This window comes from Tenrec ecaudatus, chromosome 3 (genome assembly GCF_050624435.1).
Source record: "Tenrec ecaudatus isolate mTenEca1 chromosome 3, mTenEca1.hap1, whole genome shotgun sequence".
In the NCBI taxonomy this organism is placed as follows: Eukaryota; Metazoa; Chordata; class Mammalia; order Afrosoricida; family Tenrecidae; genus Tenrec; species Tenrec ecaudatus.
This window is the reverse complement of record NC_134532.1, coordinates 181,993,045-182,009,676: the sequence shown is the minus strand read 5'-3', so window position 1 is coordinate 182,009,676 and position 16,632 is coordinate 181,993,045. Positions and strand designations below refer to the sequence as shown.

Sequence of the window (16,632 nt, the reverse complement as noted above, 5' to 3'; positions counted from 1 at the left end):
CTAGGTGAACACCTGGATCTATTTGTTGAGTGGAAGTGGGAGAAATGCAGCAATAGAGAGGTTGAGCTTAGCCAGTGACAGCTGTGGACTTGGTTTACAGGGAAAAGAGGAGAAGACGAGAGTGGGTTGACTGGTCTAAAGTTCATGACCTAGCATGAGAGTGCCAGGCTTGGTGAGTATTGGTTAGAGCCCATGGTCCAAAGGCAAGGCGACCAATGAGCACCCTGTGGAGGCTGAGTGAGGCAGCCCACATTGAGTTGACCAGAACCTGACCAGATGGAGATTTTTGAGCCTGTGAACTGGTGCATGTTGTTGCTGACTTTATGAATGGCCTGTCCGAATTTGACTTTGTTTATGGATTCAGACATCACAAGGTTACAATTGGAATGAAGATTTCTTCATGTTGAAAAATATGATTGTCTCTTCAGAGCACTGGGTTGATGTAAGTGGGCAGTATATAAATTGGATACCTAAAATTGGAGGGATAAAGGCATGAGTGGTTGATTTACAAACTTTCATAGGTGGGGGAACATAGTCACAGGATTATAGGATTAAGGTGTAGGTGTTTCAATTGTGAGGCTAAAGAATGATGTACAGGTGCCAAGTTGTCAAGGGGTGGATTGAGTTAGTTAAAGTTTATTGTGCCAACCTGGCCAATAAGCACATGTGGGGTTAATTGAAGGGCGCCAAGAGAAATGGCTTGATGGGCCTCGCCTTTCTAGTTCTGGAGTCCCTTGCTTTCTGATGGTCGGACCAGGGTGCAGCTGCCTTCGGCAGTTCCCTGCTTCAGCTGGCAAGGCTCACTTCCTGCAAGACATCCCCCAGGAGAAGCCACACGGACCTACCCCGATGCAGCCCTGGGTGCTGGAGCAGCCATGTGGAAACCCCTGTCAGTGCTGAGATGCTTACACGCTCACTGATTTGGCTTTGCTCCTGCAATTGGTGTCATTGCGTCTATTTTGTGAGATGCAAGAGGACTTTGTGAATTGGTGTTGGACATATGGGTTAATGTTGGACTTGTGAGCTTGGGCAGCACTGGCTTGGGATGTTTTCTTGATGTGCACTTAACCTTTATATAAAACTCGCTCTTATACATGAGTTTCTGTGGATTTGTTTCTCTAAAATACCCAGACTCACACATACATAGAGTCACTGTAAGTTGGAACCTACTGGAAGGCACCTAAAAACAAGAACACGCCTTTTTAGTGCAATAGGGCTCAAAGGAGTTAATGGAAGAAATTCACTTATATTTATTTCCACTTTTCCATAAATATTCCCCTCATTGCCAGTTCTGTTTTTTCATTAAAAAAATCATTTTATTGGGGGGCTCAAACAATTCTTACCACAATCCATACATACATACATTGTGTCAAGAACATATGTACATTTGTTGCCATCATCATTCTCAAAACATTTGCCTTCTACTTGAGCCCTTAATATCCCCTGCTCATTTCCCCCCTCCCTCCCCACTTCCCCCTACCTCATGAACCCTTCATCATTCATAAATTATTATTTTGTCATATATTACACTGTCCGATGTCTCCCCCTGCCTTCTTCTCTGCTGTCGCTCCCCCAGGGAGGAGGCTATACATAGATTCTTGTAATCAGTTCCCCCTTTCTACCCCACATTCTCTCCACCCTCTAGGCATCGCCACTCTCACCACTGGTCCTGAAGGAGTCATCTGTCCTGGATTCCGTGTGTTTCCCGTTGCTATCTGTACCTATGTACATCCTCTGTTCTAGCCAGATTTGTAAGGTAGAATTGGGATCATGATAGTGGGGGAAGCATTTAAGAACTAGAGGAAAGTTAAATGTTTAATCATTGCTACGCTGCACCCTGACTGGTTCATCTCCTCCCTAAAACCCTTCAGTAAGGGGTTTCCGGTTGGCTACCAATGGGCTTTGAGTCTCCACTCTGCACTCAGTCACATTTTCAATGATATGATTTTTTATTCCTTGGTTTTTTTTTGTTGTTGTTCCTTGTTTTTTTCATTTTAAGGGGGCACTAATTGGGTGCATAACATTTGCCCAAGGAGCCCTGATGGTGTGGTTAGCTAAGTGTTAGACTGCTAATGGTAAGGCTGGTAATTCAAACCCATGTCACTACTTATCAGAAAGATGAGTCAGTCTACTCCTGTGAAGATTTACAAAGCCTGGAAAACCTTTACAGGGTTGCTATGAGTCAGAATTAATTTGATGGCAGGGGCTTGGCTGGGTGAATAGGTACCAGGTCTCATGCTCAACACTTTTTTTGTCAGTTTTCGCATTTAATCCTCACAATTTATGAAGTGTACTTTTCTTATCATATGGCTAGTGAGAAAATTGAGTCATGAGAGGGTTAAATAGCTTCTTTAGAGTGTCATTAGTAACAAGTAGTGAAATCGGTATGTTCCTTGAAACAAAACACAAAAATGATAAAACAACTGGAAAATACTCCAAATTTCAAATACTTTATGTGTGTTGTAACATATCAAGAGCTCAGCAGACATGGCTCTGTCACTTGGAGTGAGTTAATGTCCTCTTTGAACTTCCTTTTCTTCATTTGTTTGACAAGAGTAAAACAGTTCAAAGTACTGTTTATTTGAGGAGTCAGTGAGGTCATGTGTCTAAGGCTTTGCTCCCACACCTTGGTACATTGGAGTTATCACAATAAACTCCCATCATGTTTCTTTAGAAAATCATTCACGTTACACCTGTTCTTTGTTGTCATCATGACTGGCTCTGTTCTTCCTTTTGAGTTTGCCAAATTTCATTTTAATCTTCAATCTCAATTCACACATTACCTTTGGTGAAATTTTTTCTTCAAGATGCCATGGCATTTTTTTACTTTATTAAAAATGTGTTCCTTAATCTTTATCATATTACTTATATAATACAATTGCCTTCTAATGTGATTATCTTTAGCCAAACTTTTTGAGAGTAGTAAAGAGTATGGCTTATTTATTTTTGAACACCAAATATATAAACTATGTCAGCTGTGTAACAAATCCTAAATCAAACTCATTGCCATTGAGTTGATTCTGACTCATAGTGACTCTAGACCAAATAGAACTGTTTCATGGGATTTCCAAGTGTGTAAATTTTTAAGACTGCCCATCTTTCTTTAGTGGACTGAGTGGCTGGTTGGTTTGAACCACTGACATGTCAGCAACTGATCCCTTAACCACTCAAGTTCCACTTAGAGTAGAACTTCCCAGTAGGGTTTTTAAGGCTGTAATCTTTATGGAAGCAGACTGCCACATCTCTTTTCCTATGGAGTGAGTGGTGGGGTCAGACTGCCAACCTTTCAGTTGGCAGCTGAGCACTTAGCTACAGTGCCACCAGAGCTCAACATGTAGTAGATGCTCATAAACATTTTCTGTTGCATATGAAATCAATGAAGACCCCTGGTATCATAGTGGTTTACATGTTGGGTTGCTAACTGCAAGGTCTCCAATTCAAAACCACCTCTATGAGAGAAAGATGAGACTTTCTAATCCCATTCAGATTTGTAGCCTTGGAAACCCACAGAGGCAATTCTACCCTGTCCTATAGGGTTGCTGTCAGTCAGAACTGACTCTGTGGCAATGAGTTTTATGAATTCAGTATCCTCAACAGTGTAAATTAAACTTACTAGGAGCATACTTAAAATGTTTAATACTAAAAGGAAATACACTAAATATTTGTTGAATAAATAGCCTGGAATTAGGACATTTATAAGTAATCTCAGATTTGCAATAGCAGATATTCATCAAAGAATATCCATTTAGACAGTGGGCCCCTGCTCAAATACTCCCTCAACAAAAGGACACTTTGTTCTAACAATTTGGCAATCTGAGATGCTCACCTTCCTGGCACGATTGCTGAAGACAATGGGTACAAAAGCAAATGTGAAGAAAGCTGGTGGTGCCCAGTTATCAAAAGATATAGCATCTGAAGTCTTCAAGTCTGAAGATAAACAAGCAGCATCTAGCTGAGAAACAACAAAACCCACATGGAAGAAGCACACCAGCCTCTCCAGACTTGATTGCTGAGGACAAAGCAGGTACATAAGCAAAAGTGGTGAAGAAAGCTGACGGTGCCTGGCTGTCAAAAGATACAGAGTCTGGGGTCCTATAGGCTGGAAGATAAACAAGGGGCCATCTAACTGAGAAACAACAAAGCCCACATGGAAGACGCACACCAGCCTGTGAGATCACAAGGTTTTGAAGGGATCAGGTATCAGGCATCAAAGACACCCCCCCCTCAAAAAAATCATAACATTGGGAATGAGGGGGAGTGGGGGCCCAGGGCCCATCTGTGGAAATTGGATATCCCCTTGCAGAAGGGTTGCGGGGAGGAGATGAGCCAGTGAGGGTGCAGTGAAGCAATGATGAAATATACAATTTTCCTATAGTTCTTGAATGCTTCCTCCCTCCCACTATCATGATCCCAATTCTACCTTACAAATCCGGCGGGACCAGAGGATGTACACTGGTACAGATAGCAACTGGAAACAGGGAATCCAGGACAGAGGAACCCCTCAGGACCAGTGGTGAGAGTGGTGATACCAGGAGAGTGGAGGGAAGGTTAGGGAGAAAGGGGGAACAGATTACAAGGATCTACATATAACCTACTCCCTGGGGGACAGACAGCGAAGTGGGTGAAGGGAGACGTTGGATGATGTAAGATATGACAAAATAATAATAATTTATAAATTATCAAGAGTTCATAGGGGAGAGGGGGACGGGGAGGGAGGGGAATGAGGAGCTGATACCAAGGGCTCAAGTAGAAAGCAAATGTTTTGAGAATGATGATGGCAGCATATGTACAAATGTGCTTGACACAATGGATGGATGTATGGATTGTGGTAAGAGTTGTATGAGCCCCCAATAAAATGATTAAAAAAAATATCCATATGATGACAGCCTTTTTTTTAGCCTAGCTTGCTACTGTTTGTCTAAAAGTAATAATTCTGTATGTATCCATAATTAAAATCTCTGGATAATTCAGATTGGCCTTTGGTATATCGATAAAATATTAATTAAAATTTGAATTGAGGATAAATTTATATTCCACTGTCATTTTAGTTGATATTCCATTAATTTTCCCTGGTTTATAATACAATTTATTTTATGTATTTTGTTGTTATTGTTATCATTTTCTCTACAGTTGACAATGCAATGGATTGTCTACTAGAATTATCTTGCACTGATACCAAGAAAGAAGAGTCATCTTCAGAAAGCTCATTTGCTTCTCAGAGCCAAGAGTGTTTCACAGGAAGTAAAATAACAGAAAAGGGTCCTGAAAAAGAGAATGAGACTGTGCCGACAGTGGAAGCCTTTGACCGCCTCATACAGGGTACTTCTGAGACACTGGACTCTTTTTCCAATGGCCAAGCATTCTCACTGTTACCTTTGCAAGATGTTGATAATTTGAATGACCCAGGTGAGTATATACATTCAGATTCAAGTCGCTTGATTCCCAGTCCCTCTATACAAAGTAAAGATTTGAACAGTGACATTTTAGGGAATTCTGCCTCTACACTAAGTTCAAACTCCTTGACTTTCCCCCACCCCCCTTAATTTTATGTTCACTTTTGAATGTGTCCCAAGTGTGTTAAAGGATAACTCGCTGACATTGCGATATAACTATCTAGAAACTTCTCTATTAAGTTGTCTTTAAATGTAGCCAGTGACTCCATCCTGGGAAGTAGCAATCTTCCATCAAAGACAGAGCTTTTAAGATGTGAGTGTGTTGAGACTCAGTTCTCCCAAGCCCTTGTAGATTTGGATGCAAACGAATTCCCTGCAAGATCCAGATCTTAGTTTATTGGACAGGTGGGGATCAGAAATCTACTTGTGCCCCTGGCATATTTGTACCTAGTGACCGGTTTGCCTGTGAACAACACAGACCTACTGAACTCTCACCAAAGGGGAAGGGTGTGAATTACTGTCTGCCATTTACTGCTCTCCCCTTGCTGCTCCCTCTTCATCTGCCCTCACCATTTGTGGAATCTCAATTTCTCTTTTTGACATTAAAGGAAACCAAGGCTTTATAATGCCTGTTGCAGCCACAGCTGCAGACTGGATACCTGCCAACTACCTGTTTCCATCCCCAGTTATTCCTCTTGCTTCTGGAACCCATAAAGAGGGAATGCATGTTTATCAAGAACAAGAAGCTTCAGCTTCTCAGATTGTAAGAAAGAAGAAAACATCTTATGTCGGACAAGTCCTTGTTCTACTCAGAGGGCTTCCGGGATCAGGAAAATCTTTTTTGGCCAGGTATGAGGGTTGACTTGCATTTAAAACAAGAATAATGTGGGAACACAAATATTTATAAAAGTGTGAATATAGGAAATATAACATTGCTTAATAGAAATGTTCAATAACACTTAAAATGTTCCCATTTGCTAATTTTTCCTTATTTTGTAGCTAATAACAAACACTGTTTACTCCAGACATTTCATTTTCTTCACAGAATATTTTTGAGATAATGTTGAGAAAGAAAAATCAAAGACTATACCATAATTGTGAACATATTTAATGTTAACATGGAAGCTACTGACTGGGAAATAAGATGGCATTAGAGAGTTAAAAGCCCATAATTGATTGTGAACTGATGGAAAGGCGATGTTAAGTGGGAGAATAGGACCCCACTGGTAGTTGGGAATTTGCAATTGTACCACAGGGCTCATTATTGTGTTTAGAAATGTGTGATTGGAGGGAACAGAGTTTTGGATTGAATTGTCAGTATCAGAGAACTTCACACTTTTATAGTGAATTTGTTTGCTACAACATGCAGTACCCTCCATCTTTCTACGTCATGTATCTATCCACCCGTCTGTTTTGTAGGCCTTGAAAGGTGGTAGGCAAACCTGGGGATGCCTTGGTCTGGGACACTGAAGTCAGTATTGGAGTCAGTTTTTGTGATCTCGGGTCCACCCCTCCATAAAGGGTTTGTTTTCATTGTCCCCATTTTCCTCTATCCCTTATATTTCAGAAGTTTAACACAGTATATTTTATTTGCCAGTTTTCTTTCTTTTTTACCTTCTTTAAATTTTAACTTTTCTTTTTCTTTTTTTTCTTAATGTAGAATGTGTCTTAATATTCATGAAAATGCATATATACATAGAGAAAGTCCCTGACAAGATCATTGTCAGTTGTGTTTTCATATACTTTGTCTGGCTTTATCTCCTTGTAAATTTCCACATATTCTGCTCATGCACTTTCCCCCCCTGCATTATATTAATAGAGTACATTAATTCAAACAGTTGGTCCAAGTATTTATTTATTAATAGTTTTATCGACATAATTCATGACCCATAGAATTCAATGGTTTAAATATATTAAAGAGTTATGCAGTCATTACCACAATAAATATTAGAACATTTTCCTTGTTCTTTTTTAACAGTTTTATTGGCATTTAAATAATATATCATATAATTCAATAGTTCAATCATATCAAGAAGAATTATACACAAAAGATTGTTATCATCCAAGGGGATGATCAATAAGACTCTACCATAAATTAACAAAGAGGCTTTGAAAGGGAGCCAAAAACAGATTAAAAAACTCCAACCCCCCAAAACATAGATCCAGGATTGGGCTTGGGGCTCACACTAAATCTTAGCTCCAATTTAAGAACAATTAATGCTTACATTATGGCCCTGCTCAGTACTTGCCCTCAGGAAGGGAGCACAGAAGATAAAAGTGCTATAGCAAAATGTGGTGAAGAAATTAGATGGTGCCCAACTATCAGATAAAATAGCATCTGGGGTCTTAAAGGCTTGTTTCCAAACAAACAGCCATCTAAGTGAGATGTCAGCTAAATCCACGTGGAAGAAGCACGGCCAACATCAGTCACTGAAGGATTGTAAATCATATATACCAAAGTTGTAGGAGGGAATAATATCTGAGTCTAAATTGTGATAATTCAGTTGGCAGAAGGCAATGGATGACAGTGGGGGCCCAAGATACGTTTGTGGGATCTGCATAGGTAGTACGCCTCCGGTGATTTCCCGCTATCATAATAGAGGGGAGGGAGGAGAATGGCTACCAAACAGAATGCATTGAAGAGATGACTGTAGAAAATCAAAAGGATAAACTGACTTGAATGGTTAAAACCCTCCTCTGATGCATGCTAACTCTGGTTTGCAACATTGTATGTAGTTTTTTGTTTGTTCATATTGGGGCTTTAACTCAGCTGTGTTACATCATTGGGGTCACCCTCTTGAATGATTTTTCTGTTTTTCAATATATGAAGCCCAGGATTGATGAACTTATGAGCACAGCAAATGGAATAAGGGTATCTGGTTGAGCAGGGGGGTGGGTGTACAGTGAGGGGGTGGGGTAGTAAAGGGAGTAAAAGGGAGCTGATATCAAGGAGTTCAGGGAGGAAAATAATGTTTTGAAACTAATTGTGTTAGCAATTGTACAATACTGCTTAATGTGATTGAACTATGGAATGATATATCTGAGTTAACGTCCAATAAAGTGATTTTTATAAAAAAGAGTTGTACAATCATCCCAAACAATTTTAGAACAATTTCTTTGTTCTTGTACTCATTGTTATTAACTCCCCATTTCTCCCCAACCTCCCCTGCCATAACCCAAGACCCACAAATCCAGTTACTGTCTCCATAGATATACCTATCCTAGACTTCATATACAAAAAACATTTAAAAAATCAAAAAACAATAACAAAAAACTAACAACAGAAAAAAAGGCAAAATAGATGAAAACATCAATCGAGAAGAAAGCAGAAAATATTAAAAATGAGAGCAAATTTAAACTAACTCAAAAGGGAGATCAAATGATAACATGTTAAATTTTAATCTAAATGCATCTACAATATTCCACTTTCCAGTGCATTTTGGTTGATAGCAAGACTATTTACATCCCTGGTCTATGGTCAGAGGGGATTCACCAGGGGCTTAATCCACGAGTATTTCCCTTTCCCTTTTTTAAAAAAGCTAGAGCAACTTAAAAATGGTTCAAAAGTGAGATCAAATGATAAGACAGTACATTTTAAGCTAACTACACCTGTCATAATCAACTTTACAATGCACTGTCTGATAACAAGGCTATGCACATCCCTCGACTATGTTCAGAAGGGATTGACCAGAGCCTTAATCCATGGTGGACCCTGCAAATAGATTTTGGGTTTCCACCATCATCCTTCACCTTCTGCAACCAAGTGTGTACAATTTAAGCTCTGACACCATTTCCTCCTTTGGATTTTGATTTTATTATTACAGTCCTTTGATCACACAGTCTGGTGTCCTTATTCCATGTGGACTTAGTGCCTCACTTAGATGACTACTTGTTCATTTTCCTCATTCTTATACTCATTGTTATTAACTCCCCATTACTTGCCCCAACCTTCCTTACCATGACCCTAAGAACTACTAATCTAGACACCCCCTCTATAGATTGAGCTATTCTGCATTTTACATAAGGAAAGTCACACAAAAAACCCCAAGAACAACAAAATAAAATACAGAAAAACCTCAATCCACAAGAGAACAGAAGATAATAGAAACTAGAAGCAGTTAAAAATGGGTCAAAAGGGAAAACAAATTATAATATGTTAAATTTTAACCTAACTATATCTGTAGTAATCTATTTTCCAATACACTCTGAGGACAACACTATTCACATCCCTAATCAGTGGTCTGAGAAAACTCACTGGAGGCTCAATCCTTGTAGGCACTCTGCAGATTGATTTTTGGGTTTCATTGTCATCCATAGACTTTGGCAGTTTGGGTGCTCAGAATTTAAGCTTTAATACAGTTCCCTACTTTGATGTTGGATTTTATTATTTACAATTCCAGAGTACTCTTTCCATGTGGACTTAGGTGACACCTCACAGAGATGCTCATATACTTACAATAAGCATATTTTTCTGTAAGCCCATATAATTGTCTTTTTTCATTGATCAGCAATAATAGTCAAACATTTATATTTAGTATTATGAATTTACAGTCAATCACGGTTTTGCATTTTGTAAAGGGGATTAAAATCACCTTAACAGGTGGTAGACTTGTAAGATTTGACCAGCTAGGTTTCAGGGGTCTTCCAGTCAGAGGACGTTATAGTTAGGGAATGGAAAGAGAGAGAAGTCCTTGCCATAGAGCAGAACACACATCACAAATAGATAAAGGAGAATTATTAACTGGGATTGTTCATAGACAGAGCTGAGAGTTTTCTTGGAGGGAATATGGACCACAGTATGTATAAAACCTCAGTGCTAGCTCAAGGAAGATGAGGGTCAAAAATGGTTTCTGGGTTTATTTGGAAAGATGATCATGAATGAATATCTTTAACAAATCGTTTTGTTGTGCAGTGACAGTAGAAAACATGAAGGGTTAAGGAATCATGACTGAACCACTTAAGGGAAGGAGAGAATTTGAGTAGTTGTTAAAAGGTGTCTTTAACTAAAATGTAGCTACAACCTGCCCCCCAAATACAGCTATTCTTTAAGACAGCTTAGATTATGTGCATGCTTTAAGGCAAAAGATGAAGTACCAGAGAAGGAGGAATTGAGAAATAAAAGAAAGTGAGAGCAAGTCAGCATTCACTGGAATATAAGCTTTCATGAGGGTGAGGATTTTGTCCTTTCTGTTAATACTGATGAGGACAGTATCCAACACACAACAGATACTAATAAAAATCAGAGTTAATAGTTTGAGATTTCAATGTACATATATGTATTTAAGGTGGAGAGGATAAACTGATACTTTATAAATCGTTAAAATAGTTGTGTTAGTAATTTCTTTTTGGGCTTTATTTGCTCACTCTTTGCAGGTACCCCAAATATGTGTAGAAGGTAAAGATCCAGAATCATGAAAGAGAGGGGTTAGGAAAACCAGTCTGTCTTTTTCCATTTTATTTAACTTGTTAAATTTATTACTCGTCGAGCCAGTCAGGGTGCTGCATAGCACCGATGAAACATACAACTTTCCTCTAGTTCTTTAATGCTTCCTCACCTCCACTATCATGACCCTAATTCTACCTTACAAATCCTGCTAGACCAGAGGATGTACACGGTACAGATAGTAACTGGAAACACAGGGAATCCAGGACAGATAAACCCCTTAGGACCAACAGTGAGAGGAGGAAGGGGAAGATGGGGGAGATAAGGGCAACTGATCGCCATGATCTACATATAGCCCGCCTCCCTTGGGGACCAACAACAGAAAAGTGGCTGAAGGGAGACCTTGGTCAGTGTAAGACATGAGAAAATAATAATTTATAAATTATCAAGAGCTTGAGGTAGGGAGGGTGGAAAAGGGAGGGGGAAAATGAGCTGATACCAAGGGCTCAAGTAGAAAGAAAATGTTTTGAAAATGATGATAGCAACAAATGTATAAATGTGCTTAACACAATGTTTGTATGTATGTATTGTGATAAGAGCTTTATGAGCCCCCAATAAAATGATTTATATAAAAAATTATTGTGAATGCTCTACTTTTAGAGGCAAAGAATATATACCCTTGAGCAACTGTTCTATTTTACTATTTGTCTACCTTAATCTCTTACCTCCACCAGGTAGAATAGATCCTTATACATCTGTTGGTTATGTGAGAGGTTTGCCTGTGACTGATAGAGCTCTGCAGAGCTGAACGCGTTTTCAGTTATTTAGGTTTTCACGACACTAAGGATTTGCTACTCTCCAAACTTTCTTATCCTCCTTTAAAAACTTGTTCACAATAATTTACATAAAACAAAACAGACTGACTGTAGGCTCATTTTCTTTGGAGTCAGGTTCTACTTTTAGAGGACATCTAATATTTGTTTGTATATCACGATTTTCCTTTAAATATCCATACTTGCATTTTTCATGTGGATCATAGCCTTGTAAGAATTAGGAGAGAATTTAGAAATGAATGGAAGCAATTTCACTTATCTTTCTTAGGACTTTGCAAGAGGATAATCCGGGTGGAGTCATTCTCAGCACTGATGATTATTTTTGTGTAAATGGACAGTACCAGTTTGATGTGAAATACTTAAAAGAAGCACATGAATGGAATCAGCATTGTGGTAAGAATAGACATAAGATTCTGGGGAATAATTGTAAGTAATATAAAGGAAAAATTCACTTGCTTTTAGTGTTTTGAGAGAGACATAACTTTTAAAAAGTTAAAATATATAAATTCTAGTTTTGTGTAACACAAGAGAGAGAAGAAGTAGTGTTATTCCATAGGGTTGCTATGAGTAGTTTCTATTTGGGTCCCAGAATAGCTCAGGGGAGGTTCCAGTTATCTAGCATATTCTAATTTCTGTTTCCTGGAAGTTGAATTTGCATTGTGAACCATTGGGCTTTCCTCACTCATTCACTGCCATCAAGTTGATTCCGATTCATAGTCACCCTGTAGGACAGAGTAGAACTGCCCTGTGAGTTTCCAAACTGTACCTCTTTAAACCCTCATCTTTCTTCCCCAGAGTGGCTGGTGGTCTGGTACTTTTAACTTTCCAGTTAGCAGCTCAACATACCATAACCCACTATATAACCAAGGTTCCTTTGGGCTTACCTAGAGTGGTCTAATTTATACAGAAGGTAGTGTGAGACTAAAAATAGCTCTCCTCAAACTGAGTCTGCAGTGAGATCATAGATAGAATTTAATTTCCTTACTAGTACTGCAAATCATTTCCATATTAGTCACTGAAGATGGCTTTATTATTGAATGCTTGCTTGTTTGCATAGTTGAATTTTGTACAGTTTTTATTAAGATACACAAGCCTTCACTTAACTTTCATGATAAATGAAAGGGAATCTTGAGTTTTCCATCTTTGTTGTTATTGTTGGGTGCACTTGAGTGGATTCTGACTCACAGCAACCCCTTGTGACTGCAGAGAAGTTTTTCTGGTTGGGTTGGTGTGAACCTCCTACCTTTCAGTTAGCAGCTGGGTACTTAGCTGTTGCTCCACCAGCAGCATGTTGTTAATATTTTCACTATCTTTCCTAAACTAAAACCGAGTTCAAGTAAGAACTCAGGAATAGGAAAACAGCAACCCCAAACTACAAGTCAAGGCATCTTGTGCAAGTTTTTCATGCTCCCCGAGGCTCAGTGTCCTCATCCATCAGAGGACAAAATAATACCCACTCTCAGGCTTGTTAGAAAGATTAAATGAGGGCAAAACGTGCTTGTTTAGCACTGATACCATGCCCGTACAACTGCAACAATCACCGCAATACTGCCAATCAAAATAACTATATTAAATTATAAAAGCAGGCTTATTTAGGTTGAATTCATAGGCCATCTAATTCACACAATAAATTGTACAATGCAGTGAGTTTTAGTAGATCCAAAGTTATGCAACCAGCCCCACAAATGATTGTAGAACAGTTTATAACCCTAAAAGAAACCCTATATGCATTAGCACTCATCCCCCCATCCTTCCTTCCACAATCCCCTGAGCTGTAAGTAACCACTAATACAATTTCTATTAGTTTGCCCATTCCAGACACTCCATGTGCATGGAACTGTTGAACATCTGGTCTTCTTTCACTTAGCATAGTGTTTTCACGGTTCATGTATCAGTATTTCATTCCCTTTTATGGCTGAATAAAATTCTATTGTATGGATAGGTTACATTTATTCCTCTGTTCTTCAGTTGGACATTTGAGGTAGTTTCTGCTTCGCTGGCTATTATGAATGCTGCTCCCGTGAACACTGGTATAACTTCTTTACATCCTGTCAACAGTGGTTGCTGTCTTTTTTGTTTGTGAAGTAGGATCTCATTGTGGCACTGGTTTGCATTTCCCTGATGTCTGTCTAATGAAGCGAAACATTTTTGTATGTGTTCCTTTTTTGGCGAAATAGCTATTCAAGACCTTTGCCCATTTAAAACAAAAAACTTCTGAATTGTGCTTTAGATGTAGGTTTATGGAACAGATCATTAATTTTACATTTAATTTTTTAATACACATTTTATTTAAACATCCATTTTAGTTTACTTGTTTCCTTTCCCCTGGATTGATCCCTCCTCACCTTCTCCTACCTCCCCTTCTCCCGTAACCCCCTGGAACCATTGGTCCCATTCTTTTCATCTCCGAATTATTTATACTGCCTATCTTATTTAGATAGACATGCAGATACATTAATAAGTACAAAAACCACGTGAAGCCAAATAAAACAACAAAGGAAGTTAAAACCAACAAAACAATAACAGCAGCAGAAAGCAAGAACAAAATAACAGTAACAAAAAGAAAGCCACTGACAAAAATGGAAAACCCTATAAATAGTTCATGGTCTGTTTGTTGGCCTTTACAAGTGTTTTCAAGTGTGATGGGGTGCCACACTCTTTCTCCCACGTCTATTTTTGGTATTCCCTGAGGGTTTCATCACTCTGCAACCCTGCTGCTCTGCTGCATGCCCTCAGTGCCTCGCCCCAGTGTGATGGGGCCAGACCGTGCACTGTTCCTGCTCTGTGTCTCCAGTGCTGTCCCCCACAGTGTCATGGTTCATTGTGGGACACTGTGGCCCATGGTGGGGCCAGTCCTATGGTCCTCTCTGTGCATTGTCTGCTCCGAGCATGAATATCATCCTCAGGGCTTGGTGGGCCAGGATGTCCTCCTCTCCCTCTCCATCCCTTTGCATTTCTCCCATGTGCTCTAATCTGATGTGCCTCTCTCCCCAAGCTGTAGCCCCAGTGCTGTCCTCTGAAATGCATTCTTCTGACGGTGGGGGGAGAGGGGTTGTCCAAATAGTTGGGATTGGGGCCGGCCCCTCAGACCTCTCTATTGGTTTCATGGTACATGCTGGTATGTTGTATTCACGTCTTGGTGAATCGGGCTGAAGCCTGATCTCTCTCTCCTTTTCCTTAGGAGATATAAGCAATACCGTCCCCTTGGGTGGATTAGTGCCCTGTTCCCCTGCTACCCATGTCTTTTTTTCTATTTCCCCCTCGTATATAGTTGGCTGCCATATGTATCCCTGGATTGGGTTTGGCCCCTACCATAGTTGCTGGACCTCACTCCTTGGATGTATGTATATAGTAGCTTTTCCCCTATACCCCTTCCTTCCCCCCTTTTTTAAAGCTTACCTCAGTGGACTCATGTTGTACTTGGCCTTTTGTGCCTGACTTACTTCACTTAGGATGATTTCCTCCAGGTCTTCCCATGCGGCAATGTGCTTTATGCATTCATCACTATATTTTAGGGACGCTTAGTACTCTATTGTATATATGTACCACAGTTTCTGATCCATTCGTCTGTTGATGGAAATTTGGGTTGTTTCCAACTCCTTACAATTGTGAACTGTGCCGTGATGAACATTGGAGCACAGATGTCTGGCAGTGGTTTGTTTCTTACGTCTTCTGGGTATGTGCCCAGTTGGGGGATTGCTGGGTCATATGGTAGCTCAGTCTCCATCTGTTTTAGATAGCAGCAAATCAATTTCATAATGGCTGTACATCCCTATAGGTCTACCAGCAGTGGATGAGAGTTCCTATTTCCCCACAGCCCCTCCAACCCTTGTTGCTTTCTGACTTTTTGAATTGGGTTATCTTTGAGGGTGTTAGGTGGTATCTCATAGTAGTTTTAATTTGCATTTCTCTTATGGCTAATGATCGGGAACATTTCTCATATGTTTATTGGTCATTCAAACTTCTATTCAGGTCCTTTGCCCACCTCCTCAGTGGGCAGTTAGTTTTTTTCTTAATGTAAGCTTGCAAAGAATTATAGATTTTAGTAATAATCTTTTCCCAGTCTGGGGGTTCTCTTATTACTCTCAGTGAATTCTTTCGATGTACACAGGTGGTTTATCTTCAGTATATCCCACTTGTCAATTTGTGACTCCTCTATATTTGTGTCCTTCCCTATTTCCAATAGTCTATATTATTCCCTGTGCTAAGGTTCTCTCAGATTTGCCCCAACCTCCCTCATTAATGGCCCTAATTGTTTTGGGTTTTACCTCAAGGTCTGTGATCCACATTTAGTTTATTCTTGTGCATGGAGTGAGGTAAGGGTCTTGCTTCTTTTTTCTACAGGTAGATATCCATTTTTTCCAGTATCAATTATTGAAGAGGGCATCTGCTTCCCAGTTGATATTTTCTGGACCCTTATCAAAAATCAGTTGCCTGTAGGCTGATGTTTTTATTTCTGGGTCTTCAGTTCTTTTCCATTGGTCTGAATATCTGTCATTATACCAGTAGCACACTGTTTGGACCACTGTGGCCATATAACATGTGCCAAAGTCAGGTAGAATAAGCCCTCCCACTTTGTGCTTCTTCTTGAGGAATTCTTTGCTAATTCTTGGCTTCTTGTCTCTCCATATGGAGTTGGTAATCAGTTTTTCCAGTTATCTGAATAAGGATGATGGACTTAATATTGGGATAGCATTGAACTGTTATAGTGACTTGGGCAGAACTGACTTCTTTACTATATTGAGTCTTCCAATCCATGAGCATGTGATATTTTTCTATTTGTTGAGATCACTCTTGATTTCCTGTAATAGTGTTCTATAGTTTTCCTTGTATAAATCTTTTGTTTTTTTCAGTCAGGTATATTCCTAGATAATTCAGTTTGTGCTTGGCTATTGTAAAGGGTACTACCTTGTTAATGGCCTCTTCTGTGATCTTGTCCGATGTGTTTAGCAGCCTGATAGACTTTTGTTTGTTGATCTTGTATCCTGTCACTCTGCCATATTCCTCTATTGCTTCCAACAAA

At 39.5% G+C, this 16,632-nt stretch overlaps 1 protein-coding gene across 1 annotated transcript in view; it reads left to right on the top strand.

The window, feature by feature from the left end:
* N4BP2 (NEDD4 binding protein 2) overlaps nucleotides 1–16,632 on the top strand; it is a 92,300-nt gene that overhangs the window by 16,068 nt on the left and 59,600 nt on the right. Inside the window, 6 exon segments of the mRNA XM_075544408.1 lie at nucleotides 5,131–5,525; nucleotides 5,527–5,632; nucleotides 5,635–5,769; nucleotides 5,772–5,966; nucleotides 5,969–6,242; nucleotides 11,878–12,002. Coding sequence (XP_075400523.1) covers nucleotides 5,131–5,525; nucleotides 5,527–5,632; nucleotides 5,635–5,769; nucleotides 5,772–5,966; nucleotides 5,969–6,242; nucleotides 11,878–12,002 — 1,230 coding nt within the window.